The sequence below is a fragment of the Rhinatrema bivittatum genome, chromosome 5 (genome assembly GCF_901001135.1).
Source record: "Rhinatrema bivittatum chromosome 5, aRhiBiv1.1, whole genome shotgun sequence".
In the NCBI taxonomy this organism is placed as follows: Eukaryota; Metazoa; Chordata; class Amphibia; order Gymnophiona; family Rhinatrematidae; genus Rhinatrema; species Rhinatrema bivittatum.
Window position 1 is genome coordinate 87,581,672 of NC_042619.1, and position 25,131 is coordinate 87,606,802.

The 25,131-nt window shown below is 40.6% G+C and overlaps 1 protein-coding gene across 2 annotated transcripts in view; it reads right to left on the reverse strand.

Moving 5' to 3' along the window:
- MIPEP (mitochondrial intermediate peptidase) overlaps positions 1–25,131 on the reverse strand; it is a 375,213-nt gene that overhangs the window by 181,957 nt on the left and 168,125 nt on the right. For both annotated transcript variants that reach the window (XM_029602546.1, XM_029602547.1), the window contains exons 12-13: positions 19,801–19,878; positions 13,161–13,365 (exon numbers count right to left, since the gene is read on the reverse strand). In XM_029602546.1, coding sequence (XP_029458406.1) covers positions 13,161–13,365; positions 19,801–19,878 — 283 coding nt within the window. The remainder of the gene's footprint in view (positions 1–13,160; positions 13,366–19,800; positions 19,879–25,131) is intronic.

The following is a 25,131-nucleotide window of genomic DNA, read 5'->3' on the forward strand; positions in this document are numbered from 1 at the left end:
GTTTGCGTGCCATGTTGAGACCACGTTAGAATTTTAGAGAGAGTTTGTGCAATCCTTGACACAGGTGGTTGCTGAAAAATTGGCCAATGTTGGGTTGTGCTACACTGGCTGTGCTATATTGGTTTTGAGATAAGTAAAAATTTATTTATTTATACATTTTTATATACTGACATTAGATCAGTGATGTCACATCGGTTTACAGATAACGGAAGGGAAATAAGTGGGGATACTTATTTCTTACAGTGAAACGTCTCTCAAACAATGCAACGTAATGAAACATACTTTTATACTTATATACTTTTTGGTCGGGGTGTTTTAAATATGAGGTTTTAAAAGATAGGTTTACTAGTTTTGTTAAAAAAAATGCCGAGAGGCATCAGATTACACCTTTGCGCATTTTCACCGATACCTGTTTCAGATTTTTTTATTTTTTTTTTTAGATTGTGTGTTATTGCACTGTATGCTGCAATTCCTTCCTTTTTCATTTTTTTGTGACCATTTAATATTTGCCAGGATAACCAATGAGCATGGGGAAGCCATTTTTTTTTTTTTTTTTTTTTTAACAGGCTTGCTAACCTTGGTGGTTGTGGGGTTTAATACAAAGCCTGGTAATAACACATAGGAGGAGATCAAGGGTTTTGGCTTCAATATTGGTCTTGTAAAAAGAAAAGCTGAATATTACAAAGCCTGAAATGGCCTACAGGCAGAAGTGGTGGAGGTCATCACTATTACGCATTTAGGTTATGCTTAGGGACCTTTGTTTTCTGTTTTTATTTTTTATTATAATAAATGAACAGAAAGGGGAGAAAAATCAGTGAAAAAAAAAGTCATGTTTACTTTGATTCTTCTCCTGTTTTTTTGTTTGTTATAATAAACACTGATCAGTTTCCAGGAAAAATAAAATAAAAGTGAAAACAAATATCCTTAGATATGCTTAAGAACATAAGAACAGTCATACTGGGTCAGACCATCAAGTCCCCTATCCTTTTCTAAGCCAGGTCACAAGTACCTGGCAGGATACTAAACAGTTGATAGATTCTATGCTGCTTATGCCCAGGTATAAGCAGTGGCTTTCCCCAAGCCTATTTGATTAATAAAAAATTATGGAAATTTTCCTCCAGGAACTTCTCCAAACCTTTCTTAAACCCATCTATACTAACTACCTTTAACACATTCTCCAGCACAGAATTCCATAGCTTAATTGCATGTTGAGTGACAAATGTAGAGGACAGGGTTCGGAGGTCAGATAAAAGACATTGGGAAGGGTAAGTTGATGTGGGCTTGCATATAGGAAATGTGCGCATCTACCAAAAATGGACAAAACTCAACTGGGCAAACTGGATAGACCATTTTGGTCTTCATCTGCCATCATTTATCATGTTACTACGCACTACGGGAAGTCCCAGACAGACTCAGGTCAGCCTATGGCTGACTTGCAGGCTGGGGCAGGCCAGACCATTTATTGTGAGTTTGCTCGAATATCTCTAGTGCATTCAATTATTTTTAATGCCTACACGCTATGTGGATTAACAATTTTTTAATTTAAATATATATTATGTGAACATTTTATAATAAGAGAGATGAAGATTTCATATAAACCGTGTAGGCATCCCCACACCTTCGTTAGATGTTATAATCATAAACCTCCACCATCTCCTATATGTGAACTATCCGTATTTTGTAAGAATTTTGATAATTTTTAAAGAATGAATTTAACAGTATCATCCAGCTTACGTTGCATTTGTAGCTGCGGAATTGCGTATTAGATTATTATTCACTACAGTCTCCAATATTCCTTCTATTATAACTCTGGTGAACATTCCCACTCATCTGTGATCAATATCAATTTATACTTAAAAAATCCCGACATGTACACGTTTCAGACGAAAATAGTCTTTCCTCAGGTTCTGTAAACCATCGTTATAACCAGATGTCCATTATTCCACCAATTGATATTTATCCAGGATATAACTTAGCTTGTATCTTGGACTTGATTTCCGCTTGCGTGTGTAGTTTATCTGCAGCATTCCAGCCTTGATGGTTCGGCGTTCTGGATGTACCCTGAATCAATGCTGTTAAAACAAGACTCCTTTATACCAACCTCTCAATGTTATTGTGGGCAAATCCTGATAACCCAATGAGCTGAAAGCCTATAAAAAGTCATTATAATTATTATGAGCGGATCCAATCCAGATTCTTTGCGTATACTTCACCTTGTTTCAATTCTTCTTACTATTGGAAGTCCCATGTTGTTCTAGGACAGACCTGGGTGACACCCTGTCTAATATTATAGAAAGAATCGGACCTGATGGAAACCGAACTTTATAGGAAATCAGTATGGATGGGCTGAACCATGCAGACCTGATAGAAAGCTGTTTTTTTTCTCTGGTGTAAAACCTCAAACCCTAATATTGGAAGTTAACTATCCATGTTTCACAATATAGTCGTGAGATTTAATTCTTCATTCATCCCCTTAGGATGAGATGACTGGAGTGTATAAATCCAAAACATTTTGCGATATTTAAGTTTCTTAATCAAATCACCAGCATGGGTTGAAATATGTACCTGTTCTATAATTGTCCATTTTAAATCTGCTATGATATGGCCAGCCTCCTTCAAATGCTGTACCATCGGAGCTGTTAGTTTATCTGTGATGTATCAGGATTTGTGTTCTCCTAATCTGATCCTTACTGGTCATGTTGTACGACCAGCAACGTTTCAGACCTGGGCAAATGATAACATATATTACATTTTTAGAATTGCAATTGGTGTTAGATTTCCTCCATATCTCTTAATTTGTAACCGGGTCTACCCATACTTTACCCACTACTGACTGACCACACCACCCACCAATGACCACAAGTATGATGACCTACAATTTCTTCTGCAATGTTGTCATAATCCATTTTTGCGTGTACCAACATATCCCTAATATTACAGCCTCTGGAGGTGGCAAACATGGGAAGTTCTTGAAACTCTTTATGTAAAGCCAATACATGCCAATTTTTTTCATGGCTGAAATTATAACTCCTGTGGCCAAACCAAACTTGAAACTTCCATTTTAGGTTTATCCAAAGCAAGAAACCTGTGAGGGAGTTGGTTGGACCATTATATGACAGAGGGGTTAAAGGGGCTCTTAGGGAAGATAAGGCCATTGCAGAAAGACTAAATGAATTCTTTGCCTCCATGTTTACTAATGAGGATGTTGGGGAGATACCAGTTCCAGAGATGGTTTTCAGGGGTGATGACTCAGACGAACTGAACAAAATCACTGTGAACCCGGAAGATGTAGTAGGCCAGATTGACAAACTAAAGAGTAGCAAATCACCTGGACCGGATGGTATGCATCCTAGGGTTCTGAAGGAACTCAAAAATGAAATTTCTGATCTATTAGTTAAAATTTGTAACCTATCATTAAAATCATCCATTGTACCTGAAGACTGGAGGGTGGCCAATGTAACCCCAATATTTAAAAAAGGCTCCAGGGGCGATCCGGGTAACTATAGACCAGTGAGCCTGACTTCAGTGCCGGGAAAAATAGTGGAAACTATTCTCAAGATCAAAATCGTAGAGCATATAGAAAGACATGATTTAATGGGACACAGTCAACATGGATTTACCCAAGGGAAGTCTTGCCTAACAAATCTGCTTCTTTTTTTTGAAGGTGTTAATAAACATGTGGATAAAGGTGAACCGGTAGATGTAGTGTATTTGGATTTTCAGAAGGCGTTTGACAAAGTCCCTCATGAGAGGCTTCTACGAAAACTAAAAAGTCATGGGATAGGAGGCGATGTCCTTTAAACTGGTTAAAAGACAGGAAAGAGAGAGTAGGATTAAATGGTCAATTTTCTCAGTGGAAAAGGGTAAACAGTGGAGTGCCTCAGGGATCTGTACTTGGACCGGTGCTTTTCAATATATATAAATGATCTGGAAAGGAATACGACGAGTGAGGTTATCAAATTTGCGGATGATACAAAATTATTCAGAGTAGTTAAATCACAAGTGGATTGTGATACATTACAGGAGGACCTTGCAAAACTGGAAGATTGGGCATCCGAATGGCAGATGAAATTTAATGTGGACAAGTGCAAGGTGTTGCATATAGGGAAAAATAACCCTTGCTGTAGTTACACGATGTTAGGTTCCATATTAGGAACTACCACCCAGGAAAAAGATCTAGGCATCATATTGGATAATACTTTAAAATCGTCGGCTCAGTGTGCTGCAGCAGTCAAAAAAGCAAATAGAATGTTAGGAATTATTAGGAAGGGAATGGTTAATAGAACGGAAAATGTCATAATGCCTCTGTATTGCTCCATGGTGAGACCGCACCTTGAATACTGTGTACAATTCTGGTTGCCGCATCTCAAAAAAGATATAGTTGCGATGGAGAAGGTACAGAGAAGGGCAACCAAAATGATAAAGGGGAAGGAACAGCTCCCCTATGAGGAAATGCTGAAAGGTTAGGGCTGTTCAGCTTGGAGAAGAGACAGCTGAGGGGGGATATGACAGAGGTCTTTAAGATCATGAGAGGTCTTGAACGAGTAGATGTGACTCGGTTATTTACACTTTCGAATAATAGAAGGACTAGGGGGCATTCCATGAAGTTAGCAAGTAACACATTTAAGACTAATCGGATAAAATTCTTTTTCACTCAACGCACAATAAAGCTCTGGAATTTGTTGCTAGAGGAGGTGGTTAGTGCAGTTAGTGTAGCTGGGTTCAAAAAAGGTTTGGATAAGTTCTTGGAGGAGAAGTCCATTAATGGCTATTAATCAATTATACTTAGGGAATAACCACTGCTATTAATTGCATCAGTAGCATGGGTTCTTCTTAGTGTTTAGGTAATTGCCAGGTTCTTGTGGCCTGGTTTTGGCCTCTGTTGGAAACAGGATGCTGGGCTTGATGGACCCTTGATCTGACCCAGCATGGCAATTTCTTATGTTCTTATGTTCTTACATTAAAAGCTGTTGACTATTGCTAAATTTCGCTCTTTTATATGCTTTCTGTATAGCTTGATATGGATATCCTCTAACCGTAAACCTCTCCTTCAATATGTTAGCTTGAATTTCAAATTCCCTGTCTGTCGAACAAATGCGTCTTATTCTAAAAAACTGGCTTACTGGCAAGCCAGTTTTAAAATTGTATGCATGGTGACTGGGAAACTTCAATATATTGTTGCTGTCTGTGGCTTCACAGTAAACCGTGGTGTTAAACTGTCCGTCAGATTTGATGACTTCCACATCAAGGAAATGAGTTCAATCTCGTGATGTATCTGCTGTGAATTTCAGAGAATCCACGGTATTAATCCATGTCAAAAAGTGTTGTAATTTTTGATCAGATCCTTTCCATATGAAAAATATGTCGTCTATAAATTGAAACCAGCATCGAATATCTACTCACTAATCTGATGGAACTATCAAACTCTCTTCGACGTGTGCAACATATAGGTTTGCCACAGCTGGTGCTAATAGTGAACCCATAGGGATCCCATGTATCTGTTGAAAACAATTCTGTCCAAAACAGAAGTAGTTATTATACAATACCAATTCTCTTAACTCTATAAGTGCTGCTGATGTAATTCTATGTGTGGATGATCTTTGAATTAAAGTCCGAGAAACGACTTGATGGGCACTTGATAAGGGGATATTGGTATATAGAGAGTTGATGTCCATAGTGACCATAATGTCATTATGCTGACTTTCTAAAGATTGTACTATCTTCAAAAAATGTGCTGTGTCCTTCACAAACGACTTCACTTGTTCAACATATGGTTGTAGAAAAATATCAATAAACTCTGCTATCAGTTCCAGGACAGACCCATTTTGAGAGACTATGGGTCTAATAGGGAGATCCTCTAAGTTTTTGTGTATTTTAGGAATCGAATATAGAAGGAATATTGGAGACTGTAGTGAATAATATTGGAGACTGTAGTGAATAATAATCTAATATGCGATTCCGCAGCTACAAACGCAACATAAGCTGGATGATACTGTTAAATTCATTCGTTAAAAATTATCAAAACAATTCTTACAAAATATGGATAGTTCACATACAGGAGGTGGTGGAGGTTTATGATTATAACATCTAACGAAGGTGTGGGGACGCCTACATGGTTTATATGAAACCTTCATCTCTCTTATTATAAAATTTTCACATAATATATATTTAAATTAAAAAATTGTTAATCCACATAGCGTGTAGGCATTAAAAATAATTGAATGCACTAGAGATATTTGAGCAAACTCAAAATTTAATTTAGAAGGAGTCTTCAGAAGTTTGGTAATACAGCGATCAAACGGAAGTTCATTCTGTTTTTTTGAAGTTCAATATATATATATATATATATATATATCACTGATGGTGGTTTAGATTTTCGTTAGACCATTTATTGGCCAGCCCGGGGAGCACGTGGCACATTTAGGGGGGACAGGAAAGCCAGGAGGCAGCAAGGAGCACTCGAGGGTGAAGGGGCCAAGTGCAGGGTTTATACTGTTTGCATGGCACAGGTGCAGTGAGGAGATAAAAGTGTTGGGCCAGCAGGCTGGAGAGCTGGCTGGGCAGACAGCTAGATGAACACCACTGAGCTTCAGGGAGGACAGAGGCAGTATGCTGGGGCTGAGGAGCATGGTGCGGGAGTAAAGGATAAAGTGGAAAGGGTTCCCCTGCCTGGGTCTCCCAGGGTTGGTGCTGTGGGGTTTCCCCCTTCTCTGTCCTCCCAAACCCCCTCCCCCTTAGAAGCTGCAGGTGACTCCAAAGTATAGTTATTGTTTAAATGGTAAATCGCTGAAACAGTTACGGTAACTATTTACATTCTTAATGGGAATGTGAAGCTGATTATCCTGCTGACCTCTGAAAATGTCATCTTTTTGCTCTGACTAAGAGCATGTTCACTCCCAAAACCTAGTCAATACATGTACTGGTAGTCCAACAAAAAGTATTGTCTTATATATCTTGTTTATTGACTTTAATTTCCTCCTTATCATAAAATTCAGTTTGATTTCTTAATTTTCAGGCAGATTATGGTTTTAAGTGCTTTGAAAGACAAGATTATCTTTAAAGATGTTCTCATCTCATGCTAAAACTGACAACAGGCAAATAAATGTTTCATATTTCTCTTACCCAAAAACTTCCTATAGAAGTAAAGCATGATAAACATGAAAATACCAGTTTACTGAGAGAATTCAGAAAACATTTACGCTATAAAATGGAGAATTAAAATAGCATTGACTCTTTGAAGTCAAAAAATTGATCAAGTTTCTTTTGCTAAGGGCATAAAAAAGCTTCATGAGTAGCAAAGGTCAACAAGAAAATATTGCAACCTTGTCCTGACTAGCTATGAAATTAATAAAGCACACCTGGTGTAGCTTTCCCTGTAATTTATTTTCAAGTCTATTATGTCTTTAGGACAGGTTATGACAACATTGTAAGTGAGGCGAAACCACAACAAAACTCTGTATTGTAATTCTGAAGAGCATAGCACCAATAAAATGCAGGGACATCAAACTTAGCATGCAGTTTCTCATATTAGCAGTGAGAGGACTCTCAAAATGTCCTACAGAAAATAATATTTTAATTGAATGTTCAAATATTTGTCTCATTTGTCTAAAAGCTTACCTGTAAATAGGGTTCTCCCTAGACAGCAAGCTGAATTTGCCATTACACGTGAGATGATGTCATCCATTGACACAGACATGAACCCAGCTCTCAGAGCTCAGTTAATACTGAACAGAGCATGGGTGGAGGTCTCTTGTGCGCTCGATACGTCATGAACTCCTCAGTCTTTTACCAAGCTTACAGGTTAGCAAGATAGTCGACTTCAGGAGTCCATTCATCCTGTTTATGAAGAACCTGGTTTACAGGTAAGCAAACTTGCTTTCTCCATCAACAATCAGGTATGAATTAGCTACTACACATGAGGAGTCCCAAGCTGAGGGTTGTACAGTGGAAGCACTTACTGAAGACAACTAGCCCCACCAAATGGAGCCTACTAGGTAACAGGCTGCGCAGAAGTGCTTGTTCAAAGTTATTTTCTCTTTGGGACATGCTTTGCAAATGTCCCCAATACAAGTGGCCTTGAGATAAGCCACAGAAGTTGCCATGGCTGTTGTTTGATGAACTTTGACTCAGTTTGTATCTATAAGCCAGCAAGCACACAACAGTGTGCTATACAGTCTGCTAGCCAATTAGACAGATGGTAAATAGTAAATCTATTGGAATCAAAGGACATAAACAATTAAGAAGCTTTACAGAGAGGTAGAGTCCTCTTCATGTAATACGTCAGGGCTCTCTTACTGTCCAAGGAATGAAGAGACCATTCTCCTTTGTACAAATGGGGTTTTAGAAAGAATGTAGGCAGTACAATAGCTGGATTAATATGGAATGGAGACACCACTATTGGAAGAAACTTGGGGCGAGTTCATAGAACTGTAGTATTGTGAAAGAAATGGAAGGCATGGTGGATATCGCTATTTCCAATGATATTGATGTTGATTACTCTGGGCTAGAATTAATAGACTGTGATTAATATGCTAGGTCTGTTGTCCTTCAACGTATCATATTTTAAATTTCTAATTGTAATTAGATTTTAATTTTTTGATGGATTGCAAAATTTGATTGTGTATGTTGTGCTGTTAACTGCCAAGAACTGTGGATTGAGTGGGATAGAAGTATTTTAAATAAAATAAATACATAGATAGATAAATAAAATGAAATCAGAGCCGAAATGACAGCCATGAGAAAAATACTCTCCAGGTGAGACACTTCAAGTCCACTGACTTTAGTGAATTGAGAGGGGGTTTCATAAGTTGAGCTAGGACTATACTGAGATCCCTAGGCACTGGAGGTTTATCAACCAGAAGTTTGGAATGCCACAATTTTTTCATGAAAGGCTAGAGAGAGACTGGAGCCCCTTGTACTGGCTGGCAATATGTTGCAATGACATTGAGATGAACTTTGAAGAACTACTTATATCTGAAGACAAGAGGCAGAACAGTTGGGGGTAGATTTTATAAAAGCACGCCCACGCGTACTTTTGTTCGTGAACCAGGCGCAAACAAAAGTACGCTGAATTTTAATAGATACGCGCGTATCTTTAAAAATTCAGGGTCGGTGCACGCAAGGCTGCGCAAAATCGGCAGCCTGCCTCCGTTCCTTCCGAGGCTGCTCTGAGGAACTTTCCTTCCACCCCCCCCCACCCCCGGCACCTTCCCCTCCCTTTCCCTAACTAACCTGCCCCCCACCGGCCCTAACTAATTCCCCCACTACCTTTATCGTGCCTGCCTGATGCAGGCATAACTTGTGTGCGCTGGGCCGGCTGCCGGCGCGCTATGGTCCGGTCCGGGGGCTGGTTCGGAGGCCACGGCCACGCCCCCGGAACGCCCCCGATGATGCGCCGGCCGCGACGCGCCCCCCCTTCTCAGGAAAGCCCCGGGACTTAGGCTCGGCGTGCGCAGGGGGGAGCTTGGGGCATGTTTTCGGGGGGGTTCGTGCGTACCCCTTTGAAAATCTGCCCCATAGTGAAACTCTTGATGGCCATGCTCTAATCCAATACAAAAGTGTCAGGAGCTGATCTGTAGCTCAGATGCATGGAGTTGAACTTCAACCTTACTGTTGCCTTATGAAGTGAACAGGTCAATCACTGGCTTTCCCCAATGACTAAACAAGTAATCTGCAATCTCTTGATCCAGGGACCACTAGAATGGTTGTAACATTCAGCAATGTGTTCTGGATTTCCAAAAGTAAACTTCCAGGAGATAGATATTATGTTCTGCTCATGACCAGATTCAGATAGCCTTGTATTGGTAGTGTTCCCCTTCACCACAAATCCTGATAAACTTCTGATGGGTGGATGAATTGGGATGTATATATAAGCGTTCTTCAGATCCAAAGCACACATCTAATACCTTCATTGAATGAAAGGGAGACTTATCTGGAGAGAGTTTATTTTGAGCCTTCCTGAGCTCCAACATTTTGTTCAGTTTCTACAAGTCCAGTATAGGTCTTAAACCCCCCAATTTTTTTTTTTGGGGGGGGGAGGGGGTGAAATCAGGATATACCTGGATTTAGAATCTCAGACTACACTCCTGAGAAGGGATGAGTTTGACTGCCTTCTGCTGTAGGAGTGACTCCGCTTCTAGTTGTAATTGGGCCGACTGAGAAGGGTCAGAGCCAAAAACTAATGTCTTTTGGATCAAATAAAGGAGAAAGAAACCTAAAAGCAGTAGTCATACTCCACAATTTTCAGGACCCATCGGTCTTTGGTGATACAAAGCATTCAGGGAGGAAGGACTGAATATTTCCCTCCCATCAGAGGCAGCAGGAGATGGGTCTCAAAATCTTTAAAAACTGGTCCCAGGCTTTGGTTGCATCTGTTAATGAGCCTTTAGGATGACAGTAGAATGACTGCAGAAAGACCAAAATGGTCCATCTAGTCTGCCCAGCAAGCTTCCCAAGGTAGTAACTGTCACTCCATGCAGGTTACCCCCATGTTTCTCTTAAGGGTAGTAACTGCCGCTCTGTGCCAGTTAGTCAGCCTGAGTGACTCACTGCTCCCTTGATTAACAAATGTTGGTCCCTATTCAAACCCAATCACACTACCTCAACACCTTTCCAAGGTGAGTAACTGAGCTGAACTTATTCAACTTTTTTACTTTGGTATATACTGCTCCTAGCTTATTTCTAGCTTCTGGCTACTTTTTTGTGGGGTTTTTTGTTTGGGGTTTTTTTTTTTTCAATACAATGCACTCAGTTAGTATTAAAAACAAACAGTCAGCTCTTTAAAAGTCTGGAGAACACTCAGTTCTGCAGACTTTTAAAAATAAACACACTATCTACTGCTACCTTATTGACTGACTAAAAATACAAACAGTCTAACTTGTTTATTCACTGCCTTTCTGACTATTAAAGGCACAAACACACAAACACACTAAATAATATTCCCAAATAGTTAACTTTGCCCCAATACTTTTAAAAAAGTCAATGTCCCAAGCAAAAACTTACTGATTCCTTTCAGCCACCAGCAAGTGATCCTCTCCTCTCAGTGTTTCCACTGGAATGTGGGTTACTGAGCTCTTTCCTTCTAATTTATAATGTGCTTCTAAGGTAAATTAGTGCAAAACAATCCCTTAGGAGATGTACACTTCAGTTAGATTTCCTGAATGACTCACTGCTGTGCTGATTAACAGTCTAACAGTCTAACTTCAGTTAGTCAGCCTGAGTGACTCACTGCTCCCTTGATTAACAAATGTTGGTCCCTATTCAAACCCAATCACACTACCTCAACACCTTTCCAAGGTGAGTAACTGAGCTGAACTTATTCAACTTTTTTACTTTGGTATATACTGCTCCTAGCTTATTTCTAGCTTCTGGCTACTTTTTTGTGGGGTTTTTTGTTTGGGTTTTTTTTTTTTTTCAATACAATGCACTCTGTTAGTATTAAAAACAAACAGTCAGCTCTTTAAAAGTCTGGAGAACACTCAGTTCTGCAGACTTTTAAAAATAAACACACTATCTACTGTTACCTTATTGACTGACTAAAAATACAAACAGTCTAACTTGTTTATTCACTGCCTACCTACTGCTACCTTATTGACTGACTATTTAAAATGCAAACAGTCTAACTTGTTTATTCACTGCCTTTCTGACTATTAAAGGCACAAACACACAAACACACTAAATAATATTCCCAAATAGTTAACTTTGCCCCAATACTTTTAAAAAAGTCAATGTCCCAAGCAAAAACTTACTGATTCCTTTCAGCCACCAGCAAGGTGATCCTCTCCTCTCAGTGTTTCCACTGGAATCTCAGGTTTGTTAATGTTAAAAGGATATCATCAGCAAACAGGGATGCCTTGTACTCTTTAGGCCCAAACCAGACTCCGTGTATATCATTGGCTTTACTGATCCGAGTCACTAGTGGTTCAAGATATAAGGTAAATAGCAGAGGGGAGAGTGGGCATCCTTGTCTAGTGCCCCTTCCAATGGGAAATGCAGGGCCGTATCCGCTATTCACTTTGACCCTGGCTGTGGGTTTATCATACAGCTGTTGTAACCATTGCAAAAAGAGGGGCCCAAAAGCCATATGTCTTAAAGTGGAAAACAAAAAGGACCAATGTACTAAGTCAAAGGCCTTTTCAGCATCAAGGGATAATAATACCGCAGGGGTCTGCATTTTTCGAGCCCACCATATGAGATCAATGACCTTTCTTATGTTATCTGTTGCCATACGCTGCGGGATGAACCCTACCTGATCAGTATGGACGAGCTGTGAGAGAAAATTGTTTAGCCGCTGAGCTAGGACCCGAGCCAGGATTTTAAGATCCACATTGATAAGCGAGATGGGTCTATAAAAGCCACATTGTGCCGGGTCTCGTCCAGGCTTCAGAATAACAGTAATGCCGGCTGTATTGTTGTGGGGCCCTATGCTGTTGCCCTCCCTGAGGTTATTAAAATACTGGGCTAGAGGTTCTGCTACTATGGATGCACACTTTTTATAGTACACCCCAGAAAGCCCATCTAATCCAGGAGCTTTACCAGATTTCAGGGATTTAATCACCATCTCGATCTCACTGGGGAGTATCGGAGCATCCAGGCTCTGTTGTTGCTCGGGTGTCAAGCTAGGCAATTCTAAATCTTGCAAATATGCATTTATGTCAGTCTGTTGGATGGATCCCTCAGACTTGTACAGGTTCTGAAAAAACTCTGAAAAAGTGCTGCGTATTCCCGCCGAGGCGGTGAGGATCTCTCCCGCTGAATTTTTAATTTTTAAAATATTATTTTGGGAGGTCCGTGCCCGAAGTTGACATGCTAAAAAACGGCCTGCCTTATTCCCACCTTCATAGTATTTCTGACTTAGGGAGTCCAAAGCATGAAGTATACGTTTATTATCAAGTTGCGCTAGCTCATCTCTGAGGGCAAGTAACTTCTGGTAGCAGTGCTTAGAATGAGTTTTCATATGTACCTGCGATAAGGCTGAGATTTTGCCCATTAAAGCTATACGAGCCCCCTGTTCCTGGCGTTTGCATGCAGTTGCCCAAGAGATCAAAAAGCAATACAAAGAAAATATAGAAACCATCAAACAGATTTGCCATATTAGATATAAAAAAAGAACAATTTTTATTAAAATTCATCTGTCCAAATTTATTACTGTTGAACCTTACCAGTCACGTGTTGGTAACGGGTCCGTCCCAGCATGGAATGCATTGCATGGCCCATTTCATGGAATAGGTTCTCCATCATACCAGGGGTTAGCAATGTCGGTGAGCTTCTGGTCGAACGAGGTAGATTCAGCATAAGAACAACTACTGGCAATTGGTATTCTCCATTTTCTTTTAACTTGCCTCCACGAATTGTAAAGTGACAATCCTTTGAAGACAAAATAGCAAAACTGTGTAACCATTATGGTAGCAATACAGTTAATTACAGTTTGCAATAGTTACCCTGAAAGTGGAAAGCCGGATGCCCAATACATACATTATATTTTTGGGAAAGTAAGAATACTACTTTTGTCAGGGCGCTTGAGCCAGATTGATTAATAATCAAAATATATGATAAAGAGGATTGAATTATTGAGCATTTTGACTTACTTCTTTCAATACATGTTATATTAATTCTACACACATTGTAGATAATTAGATTATGTTATGTGCTCCCTTTTTCTGGGTGAGGCCAACACACCAAGATCTTAAGTTCTCTCGACATATGCCTGCTCTTCTCTGACATCAGAAACCACTACACCTCCTCCTCCATAATCCTCGTCAAACAATTCCCATAGCTATAAAAATGGAAAAAATTAAACAAAGATCGAATTCCACATGAGACAAAATAATTCTGAAAACACTGAAACGAATATATTAAATTAATTGGGAAGGGAATGTCCAGACGGCTGTGGAGAATAATATAACAGGAACTGAGGTAAGATATAATTTCCATTATAAGTCATTCTCCCCACTAGTTTAGACAGCTGGAACATAGCAGAGCTTTACTTTTAAGTGGCAGCTTGAATCATTTTTCTTTCAAATGATGCATTGGACAGTGCCCACTTGTTAAGTTTATAGTGCTTAGACAAGGTGTAAAAAAACCAAAAAAAAACCTCTTGAGTTGCTGCCTTGCAGATCTGCTAAATGGGTATTCTCGCTAACTCCACAAATAATGTGGAAACTGCTCCAATGAAATGCATCTTGACTGGTTCTGGTTATTCCCTGTGCATTGCCTTATGTACCTTTGAAACTCAGCAACTGAACCATCTGGTAATAGAAGGTTTTGACACTGGTACTCGCTTCCTACCAGTAGGATACAAAACAACTGAGCTAACTTGCAAAATTATTCTAAATTAAATAAAAATTAGGTGCTCTTAACATCTGGTGAGTAGCCTTTTCTTTCTAATTCTTTGACATAAGATGTGAAACAGTACTTGAAATCACCCTGTCCTTAAAAAATAAATAAGAAGAAACAGGTAACATGAATAAGGCTTTCAGCTTCTTGCACAGCAGATGGCTACAAAAAAAAAACAATTTTCATGGATAAATACAAGATCAAAGACCTCTAGGGATGCAAATGGGTGCTCCTCCAAGCATTTAACACAAGGTTCAGACTCCAAGAAGGAACACGTTTTACAACCTGGAAGCATACAGTCTGACCACCCTACCAATTCTGCAAGATCCTAGCCAGTGTCAGTCTTCTTACAGTAGTTATGAACAAATGGAGGTCCATATTCAGCCACTATATGGCTTGGCTAGTTAGCCAGATAAACTTTTCTCTGTGTTGCTAGTCTATTTTCTTTATGTTCATTTGATATCATTCAAGCCAGTATTCAAAGGTATTTAGCTGATAACTCATAAGTTATCCAGCTAAATGGCAAGCTTTGAATATCCCCAATACTTATCTGGCTAGTCATTATCTGGCTATAAGTTAGCTAAATAAGTATGGGGTATTTTGGGAGAATTCTGGGAATGGGTTGAGTTTGCCAAATAACTTATCCAGCTAAATCTGATAGTAGGAGTTAGCCAAATACATTATTTGGCTAACTCTAAACTTTCCCGGAAGCAGGTCTAAAGCTATCCAGTCTCTTGTAGCTGGATAATTTTAGCCTTAATTGGCTATATTCAGAAGAACATAGCAACACTGATAAAGTGCTGGGCCAGGATCGCAGTAGCAGCATATGGCAACCCCATTATTATAAGGTACCAGGAGAGTGAGAGGGTTATGGATAGGGGTGCAGGGAAACACTGGAGGGTTCAGTCTTTGAAAATAATACACAACCAGGGTGTGGGTGGGGGAGACGGGCAGAGGCCAGTCCAAACCCCTTCCATTTTTGCAGTTTAAATCTTTTTGGGAGGGGGAGTGAGAGGGGTGAGGAGACTCAGCCCTGCAGGGACTATAGTTTAGAGATTGGAAAGTGAGTGGCCAGGTTCTTTTTTTTTGTTTTTTTAAACTAAGCATCGCCACTTAACCGGCTATATTATTTTAAATACAGCCGGATAACGCTAAAATTATCCAGCTACACAAGGCCGGATAACTTTAGAACTATCCAGCAATATTCAAAAGATGGCCTATTAGGTTTAAATTTATCCAGCTAAAGGTGGCTGAAAAACTAACAGAGGATATTCAGCAAGATGTTTATCTAGCTGAATATCCAGGATAACGTATCCGGCTGATTCCTGTTCTCGGAGGACAACAGGATGTCAGTCCTCATATGTGGGTAACATCATTCAATGAAGCCCAGCCTGGAACTTTATATCAAAGTTTCTAGGCTTGCCAAGCATGACACTATATCATGTATGCACATGGGGCCCCCTTCAGTCTTCTTCCTTAGCATCATAAGAAGTCATTTCAAAGAGGAAATGGGCAAGGTTTATGAGGAATGAAATCCTGCTGTCCTCAGAGAACACCTGTTACAGATAGCAACTCTACTTTCACCGAGGATGGCAGTCCTCATATGTGAGGAATCCCTAATTACAGACTGCCCCAAACTATAAAAGGGGAACAACAACAAATGCAAACAGCCTTTTTTTTTTTCCTTTTAAAACTTATCAGTGAGGGGCAACCTAGAACAAAAACAACGGGCCCTGACTGGTAATGAGTTAGGTTCTACACTTCAAAAATTCCTCAGGACAGAATGGACAAACCAACTGTTGTGCAGCTCTCCTCCACTGGCATCAATCTTAGGGGCACCACCAACGCTACCATGGCTTGAACAGAGCGAACCTTAACATGGCTCACCAAATTCAGTTCCACCTGGGCATAACAGGAGGAGATCCAATCTATTAGCCAATTAGATAATGTCTACTTGGTAATGACAATCCTTAGTTTATTGGTGTCAAAACAAACAAGAAGTTGGGTGGACTTTCTATGGGCTTCAGTCATACTTGATAGAAGGCCAAGGATCTCTTGCAGTACAAACTGTGCAGTGCCTGTTCACTTTTGTGGCTATGTGGCCTGGGAAAAAATGATGGAAGAACGATCTACTGGTTATGATGCAATTCATACACCACCTTAGGCAGGAATTTAGAATGGGTATGCAGAACAACCCTATCATGATGAAATTTGGAATAAGGTGGCTAAATTACTAGAGCCTGGAGCTCACTAACCCTGTGTACCGAAGTGACCACCATTAATAATACAATCATCCAGGTCAGGTACTTTAGGTCACAAGAGCACAGTGACTCAAAGTGAGCTTTTATCAGCTGAGACAGAACCACAGTGGGGTCCTAAAACAAGGTTGGAGGCTTTAAATAAAGCAGGCCCCATATGAATCAGACAATCAAAGGCTGCACAGAGATCGGTCTACCTTCTACAAGCTGGTGATACTTGCCAATTACACAGAGGCCAACTCTTACTGAGTTGAGTGTTGACACTAGACTTGGATAAATATAGAAGGTAATCAAGCAGTTTTTGTGTACAGCAGAAAAAAGGATCTATGAACTTTTGCTCATACCACAAGGCAAACAACCTCCATTTCCATCCACAGGACTTCCTAGCTGAATCCTCTCTTGAAGCTAAAAGAACATGAAACACATCCTCTGACAGATCAGGATGTTGCAAGGTCAGCCTCTCAGCATCCAGGCAGTGAGAGCCAGGGACCTGCCCTGATCCGGAGTGATGAAATCTGGGGATCCCGAAATGTTTCTCCGTCAGCTCCAGCTGGGACAGTCATTCTTTTGAGGTCATCTTTGTGACAGGTGACACCTTCTGATGTCATGTGATGCCACAGGGGTATCAGATCCATTTAATATCTTTCAGCAGCATTTTCAAATGCTCACGGCCATGCATGTATCACCAGATACGTGAGCAAAGTTTTTTTATTTTTTTTAAACGGGGTGGGCTGGGGCCAACCAGGACAGTGCCATTAAACACTGTCCCGGTGAAGTGCGTGCCAGCACGCTACTAACTACTGCTCCAGAGAGCAGGTTAGGGGAAAAAAAAATTAGAGGAGATTTAGAAGTCGGAAAGGAGAGGAGAAAAGACAGGCAGGTAGGGGGTGTAGAAGTTCCCTCCCAGTCCACTCTTTTATTGGAGCGGACTGAGAGGAAACTGTGGAAAGGTACAGTTCGTCGCCACACACATTTTTTAAAATGACGCCCCCCCGCGCACATAAGTCGGCACTCCGACGCACATGCTGATATGAAATCGGGCACGCAAGGTAGCAGATTTTATAACATGCGCATGTTGGCGCATACATGTTATAAAATCAGTGCATCCATGTGTACGCGCCGGGAACTGCACGCACATGGACACCCGGGCGTTTCTTTTAAAATCTACCTTTATGTGACTGACATTGTGGAGGGTACAGAAGGAAAAGTTTGTTTTTTGCAGATGGTACTAAGATCTATAATAGAGTGGACACTCCTGATGGTGTGAAGGGAATAAAGATCTATTTAAGAAAGCTTAAAAATTGGTTGAAGATTTGGCAAAAGTGCAAGGTCATGCATCTGGGATGCAGTAATTCAAGGGAGCTGTTCAATGGCAGGTGAAGGATTAATGTTACAACAATTAAGAAATGGGAAAAATAAATACCTATTTCTTGGCCTACCAGTTAATGTCTTGAGAGCACTCCAATTTGTGCATCCTGACTGGCACTCCAATGCATGCAGCAATATTTCTCCTATTCTTTATGAGTTGCATTGGTTGCCCATTTCTTGGAGGATTAAATATAAAATCTTAACGTTGGTATTCAAAGCCATTAATAATCCAGATGTTCCCTGGATTAATTCCGTTTTGAGATTATATAGACAAACCCATCTCTTGTGTTCTGCCAATAAAGGCTTGTTATAAGTCCCCTTGGCGAATCTCACACATTTAAGTGAAACGAGCAAAGGTGCTTTCTCTATGGCTGTCCCAGCCTTTTGTAATGCTCTTCTGGAAGGTTTTTATTTACTCTCTGATGTAAGGCAATTAAAAAAAAAAAAAAAGCTCTGTTTCTATTGAAAATGTGAATCCAGCCAGGTTTATTTTCGTTAGTATGTTTATGTTATATGGCTTTTAATAAGTGTTTTTTTGTTATTTAAATATATCATTTTATCAATGTTCACTTGTACACCCATCTCGATCGAAGGAAACTGTGGTAAATAATGTGCACAGACCAGGAAAGGGCCTTAGGGTGATAGTGTCTGCTTCACTGCCTTCAGATCACCAATGTGACAAGGCGGTAGCTAAAGCCAGAAGGATACTAGGCTGCATAGAAAGAGGAATAACCAGCAGGAAAAAGGTGATAATGTCCTTGCATAGCTCTTTGGTGAGGCCTTACCTGGAGTGCTGTGTTCAGTTTTGGAGACCATATATCAAAAAGCATAGAGACAGGATGGAAGCCATTCAGAGAAAGGTGGTATGGAGTCTATCGGAAGACCTATGAGAAGAGGCTGAAGGTTCTAAATGTATGTACCCTGGAGGAAAGGAGATGCAGGGGAAATATCATACAGACTTTCAGATACCTGAAAGATATTAATGAAGCATGGGATAATCACTGTGTATGTCTAGAGGCTAGAAGATGGAAATGAAAAAATGGGGTTACCTGTGTTAATTATGGGTATAACATTTCTGCATTAGGGTAACCTGCATGGAGCAGCAGTTACTACCCTTAACAGAAGGCATGGGAATAACCTCCTAACATAAGCAACTTGCTGGGCAGAGAAGATGGACCACTTGGTCTTTATCTGCCATCATTTAAGATGTTACTATATCATGAGAATCCATGATAGACATAACCCTAGTACATAGAGAGCATCTCTGAAGGCTGCTGATCTGCTTATCTATGTTCAGCTGGAAAACAAGGGAAATGAAATCAAACTCGAAATGTAAACAAGAAAAATCACCAAAAAACCTACCTAAGGAACCACAAGGAAACTAAATAAGACCGTGGGGCCCTGCAACAAACGATCCTACCAATTTTTTCCCCAAAGAACATGAGAATCAGGACAGTGAGGAACCATAACCAATGGGCTCTGTGGAAAAGAGGAGATTGGAGGGGTACCTGCATGGATATGTGCTTAGTGAGGCACAGTCAAAGTTCTAGAAATTTTGACATAAAGGTTCTGGGATGGACTACATCAAATTATATCACTCACCTGTGAGGACTGCTATCCTTCTTGTCCTGAGAAAATATTATTTGTTTCAATTTTAAGGCTGCTCTGTATTTTTAAAAATGTAAGGAGGACGACTTCTGACACTTTTGAATTGGTCTAGATGTGTTAAACCACCCTAAACGTTATAAAATGAACCTGGCTGGTGGTGTTTGAAATTGTTAGTCTGAATTTCATCATTCACACCCTGAATTTCCTTTTGCCAAAAGGAGCAAGTTATTACCTGGTGAGGTTTGTCTGCTCGGTGAAAAAAGTCACAATAAATATATCCCAGTAATCCCTCATTTTCATGCACCACTGCCTAGCAAAGAAAGAAATACACACACATGTTAAACAAAATATAAATTAGCAACATGAAACTAACATTTTCCCAGAATTATATCTTCAAACTTTACTTTTATTTTCTCCAGATGTTTCTTATTCTGTGCTACATTTTTACAACTTTTTTTTTTTTTTTTTGCAGTGGAAGGAGATGTTTAGAGCTGAAAAACAGATTTTGTGACAAAAATGTCTTTTATAAGAACTATCTGATTTGATGGAAAGTTGATCACAATCAGCTTCCAGTGTGAAACCCAAGTTCTTGTCACCACTCCCCTCCCCCCCATCAATTAAATATGGGAATTCTACACTCATCACAGAAAGAACGTCAGAGAGAATGCTCATAAGATTCAGACAGTGGAAATCAAATGCAGCCAGTTAGCACTCCGGCGCCCACAGACACAGCTCTTGAAGCCGCTGATTGCTAACTTCTTCTTAGGCCTTTCTCCAGACATCAGTCTCTGACTATACTTAAAAATATTTTCTTCTTTCTCTTCTATTACTTAGAAGTGCTGTTGAGGGGCTGCCAAGGCAGCGAAGCAAGAACCAAACTTCTAAGCACAACGAGGCAGATAAAAACGCAATAGAAAAAAAAATGAGAGCGAGAGAGGGAGGAAGCTCGGACAAAACCAGACTGAGGTGCTCAAGAGGCAGGGCGTGCTCAGGAACCACTCTCTGTTACTGCCGATATTTCTTTACATGAACACTGCTCAGAATTCAAATATATTTCCCAGTCTGACATGCTGCAGATAATCAATAATCTAAATAATTCTTCGTCTCCTTTGAACCCATGCCCTACTTAAAACTGTCACATCATGAAGTTATTGAACTAAACACAAGAACTCAATCTCTCACTCACATCTGATTACCTTCCACCACTATTAAAACAAGCCTTAGTGAAGCCATTATTTAAAAAAAAAAACCAAAAACAAAAACCTTTATTAAACTCCATCAACTACTCAAATTTTCGTCCTATTTCATCTCTTCTGTTCTTAACCAAAATTATAAAAGCTACTGTTTTAAAACAATTGACCAAATGTTGTGTTAAGAATATCCAATTTCCTCTGCATGATTAGGTCATGGTTTTCTCATAATAAAATGTCATTAATCTTAAAAAAACAAACAAACAAAAAAAAAACCTCATGATACTGGGCTACTCATCTAAATATTCAATCTCTTTCACGTTCACCTTTAACAATCAGATATTGCATGTTTCCCAAAAGGCAAGAAATCCAGGCATCATGATCGACTCAACCTTATCCATGCAAATCCAAGTCAGAACTACAGTATAAGCTTCCTTTGCCAAACTTAAGCTGCTTCACCATCTTAGACCACTTCTCAGCCTGGTTGGTTTTAGAATAGTCCTTCAACCATTAGTCTTCTCTTTACTGGACTACTGCAATTCCCTCTCTATTGGCCTTCCACACAACATGAGTAGACCTTTGCAAGTTGTCCAAAATGCTGCAGCTCGCCTCTTGACTGGTACAAACATCCGTGACCATGTCTCCCCAGTTTTGCAATCACTGCGCTGGCTCCCAATACACTTATGAATACAATATAAACTGGTAGTTATAATTCATAATCTTCTAAATAACATCACCTCCCCTTGGCTAAGTGCCACATTAAGACTCTATACCCCTACGAGAACACACGATCTTCCAGCCAACATCTCCTAGACATTCCATCCCCACATCAAGCGCATCTTTCAACAACCTGTGAAGGAGCATTTTCCATAGCCAGCCCTGTTCTCTGGAACTCTCTCCCTCAACAATTTCTCAGCATAGCAGACCCCAAGAAATATAAGAAAGAGATTTAAAAATTTTTATTCACTGCAGGCTTTCCACCCATAAATGAACTATAGCCTTTTCCTGGTAACAGTAGAAAGTCCCAGTAATGCACAATTGTTATATGTTTGATGTTTTGATCATGCATTTTATGTAACCCATCCTAATCATTGGACAGTGCAGGCAATTTGTAATATTAAATGAATGAATAAATATCCCACAATGAGACTCTGATCCCATCCCTCAAGGCTTCCATGGCAGTATCAGCAGCAGGTAAGGACCGAGTCAGTGTGGGAATGAGCCAGAACACATTCATGGGGATAGTGACCTATTGTGGATTGCGAACTGGTTAAAAAGAAAGAAAACAGAGAATAAGGCTAAACGGTAAATGTTCCCAGTGGAGAAAGGTGAATAGTGGAGAACCCCAGGGATCTGTTCTGCTTTGTAATATTTATAAACAGCCTGGAAATGGGAATGAGTGAGGTGATCAAATTTGCTGATGACACAAAACTTTTGAAATTTGTTAAATCACAAGACGATTATGAGAAATTGCAAGAGGACCTTACAAAACTGGGAGACAGGACATGCAAATGGCAAATAAAATTTAATGCAGACAAGTGTAAAGTGATGCATTTAGGGAAGAGTAGCCCAAATTATAGCTACACAGTGCAAATTTCTACATTAGAAGTCACAATTCAGGAAAATGATCTACGAGTCACTCTGATAATTCATTGAAATATTCTGTTACGTGTGCAGCAGCAACCAAGAAAGCAAATAGAATGCCAGGAATTATTAGGAAAAGAACAGAGAACAAAACAAAGAATATAATGTCTCTGTATCACGCCAACGTGTGACCTCATCTTGAATATTGTGTGCAGTTCTGGTTACCAATGTTCCTTCTAAGGATTGGGCCAAAGCCTATCAATTTTTTGCTCACAGCAACCCATCCTTAGAGGCAACACTGGAGCAGCATGCACACAAACTCTCTCACATATGCACAGATTAACACACTTGCCCATTCACACTTATACTCTTTCACATTCTTACATGTTCATTCTCAAACACACAGAGAATCACTTTCATTCCTCTCATTCAGCCCCCAGACTCTCACGCACATGCACACTCATTCAGTTCTCCTCCTCTGCCACACATACACTCATATCAGTAACTGCAAACCCTTCACTGCCAAACACTTTAAGTAACACAAACCCCTCAGGATTCAGACAGCAGCAGCCTTATCTATGACATGGCAGCAATGCAAATACTATACCATGCCCTAGAATGCTAATATACCACCTACTGGGATTAAAAGAATACAGTCCTACAGAAAAACTACATGCCAGCAGACATACTGCACCTCCCTTACACATGCAGAATACAGACAGACCCTTACCTAATACAGAACAAGAGACTATGAATTAGAAACAGAAACATGCAGACAAAAATAAAATGGAAAGCCCGAGAAACCAGACTCTGAACAGAGGAATATTGAAGAAAGAACAAAATACAAATATGTAATGCACATTCCTAGAGATAACATATGGCAATCACTAAAAATTCAAAATACTTTTTTTTTTGTTTAATTATTTTTCTAATCAGTTGGTCCCAGACTTTTTTTTTCAATTCCCTTTCTCGGTCTTTTCCCAGTTCTTTTCACAGGATCTCTTTTTTTTTTTTCTTTCTCTACCTGTCTTCTTCCCTTCCTCCCTCCATCCACACCCACACACTGGAAGTCACACATACAGGCTCTCACTGAGCCAAACACAGGCTCTCACACAACCACCCATTCCCACACTCACAGGCTCTCAAACCCCACCTTCACACACACACAGCCTCTCACCCACAAACCCACACCCAGGCTTTCATTCACCCACAAGCTCTTAACATCCCCTCCACACAGCAGACACCCATATACAAGCAGTCACACATACACATCCACCCACAGGATTTCACCCAGCCACATACACACACCCAGCCTCTCACCCACCAAACCCCATTCACATACATGTTCTTAACCCCCACAGACATACAAGCCTCTTTCACACACACAGACCCACACAGTCTCTCACCCACACATACACCCAGGTAGTCATCCATATACAGACAGTCATACCCCCCCCCCCCCAACACACACACACACACACGCAGCCTGGCTCTAACTCCAGGTACTCATCCACCCACACACAAGCAGTCACCATACCATCAGCTAAGCTCTCACCCAGCCATACACAGGGCCTGGGCATCGTCTTCAGCTGCCAGTGGGATGGGGTCCACTGGCTGCTATCACATCCTCCTCCTCCTCTCTTCGGTTGTCAGCAGGATGGAGTCAGCTGGCGGCCATCACATCCTTTTCCTCTTTTCAGCTGGTAGCAGCATGGGGGTCCACTGGTGGCCATCACGTCGTCCTCCTCCTCGGTTCAGCTATCAGTGGGATGGGGTCTGCTGCCGGAAATCACATCCTTTTCCTCTTTTAGGATGCCAGTGGGATGAGGTCAGCAGGCAGCGATCACGTCCTCTTCCTCTTTTCGGCTGCCAGCAGCCTGCAGTCCGCTGGCAGTCATCAGGTTCTCCTCTCTTTAGTTGCCAGCAGGACGGAGTCTGCTGGTGGCCTCTGCTTCCTCTTCCTCTTTTCGGCTTCCTGCAGGATGGGATCCACTGGCGGCCACTGCATCCTCTCTCTTCAGTGTCCTGCCGAGTTGTGGGGTGGGCAGCAGCAGGAGTCCCGTGTATCCAAATGTCATGTCCTGCTGCCGCAGGGCTGATCTTGCGGTAAGAGCTACGAGATTGACACCGCAGCAGCAGGAGATGACATATGGATAAACACGACTCCTGCTGCCCGGATGAGGAATAGGGAAGTGCGATGAAACTGATCGGATCGGACAGGGGTTTGGTATATCCCTGTCCAATCTGATCCCAAGTGGTGAGGGTGGTGGGGGTAAAAGCTATGTTTGGCCACACATGCACGCAGGTTAGAAGGAACAGCGCTGGTCACCACATCTCTAAAAAAGATATAGCAGGAAAGGTACAGAGAAGGGAGACCAAAACGATAAAGGGGATGGATCGATTCTCCTATGAGGAATGGCTAAAGAGGTTAGGACTTTTCAGCCTGGAGGAGAGATGGCTGAGGGGAGATATAATAGAGGTCTATAAAATAATGAGTGGAATGGACCAAGTAAATGTTAATCAGCTGTTTACTCTTTCAAAAAGTACAAAGACTAGGGGACACACAATGAAGTTACTAGGTGATACATTTAAAATAAGAGAACTTTTTTTTTTTTTTACTCAATGCATAATTAAGCTCTGGAATTCGTTACCAGAGGATTTTGTGAAAGCTATTAGTTTAGCTGTGTTTAAAAAAAAGTTTTGAACAAGTTCTGGAGGAAAAGTCCATAAACCATTATTAAGAAATCCTCTTATTATCCCTGGGATAAGCAGCTTGGAACTTATCTACC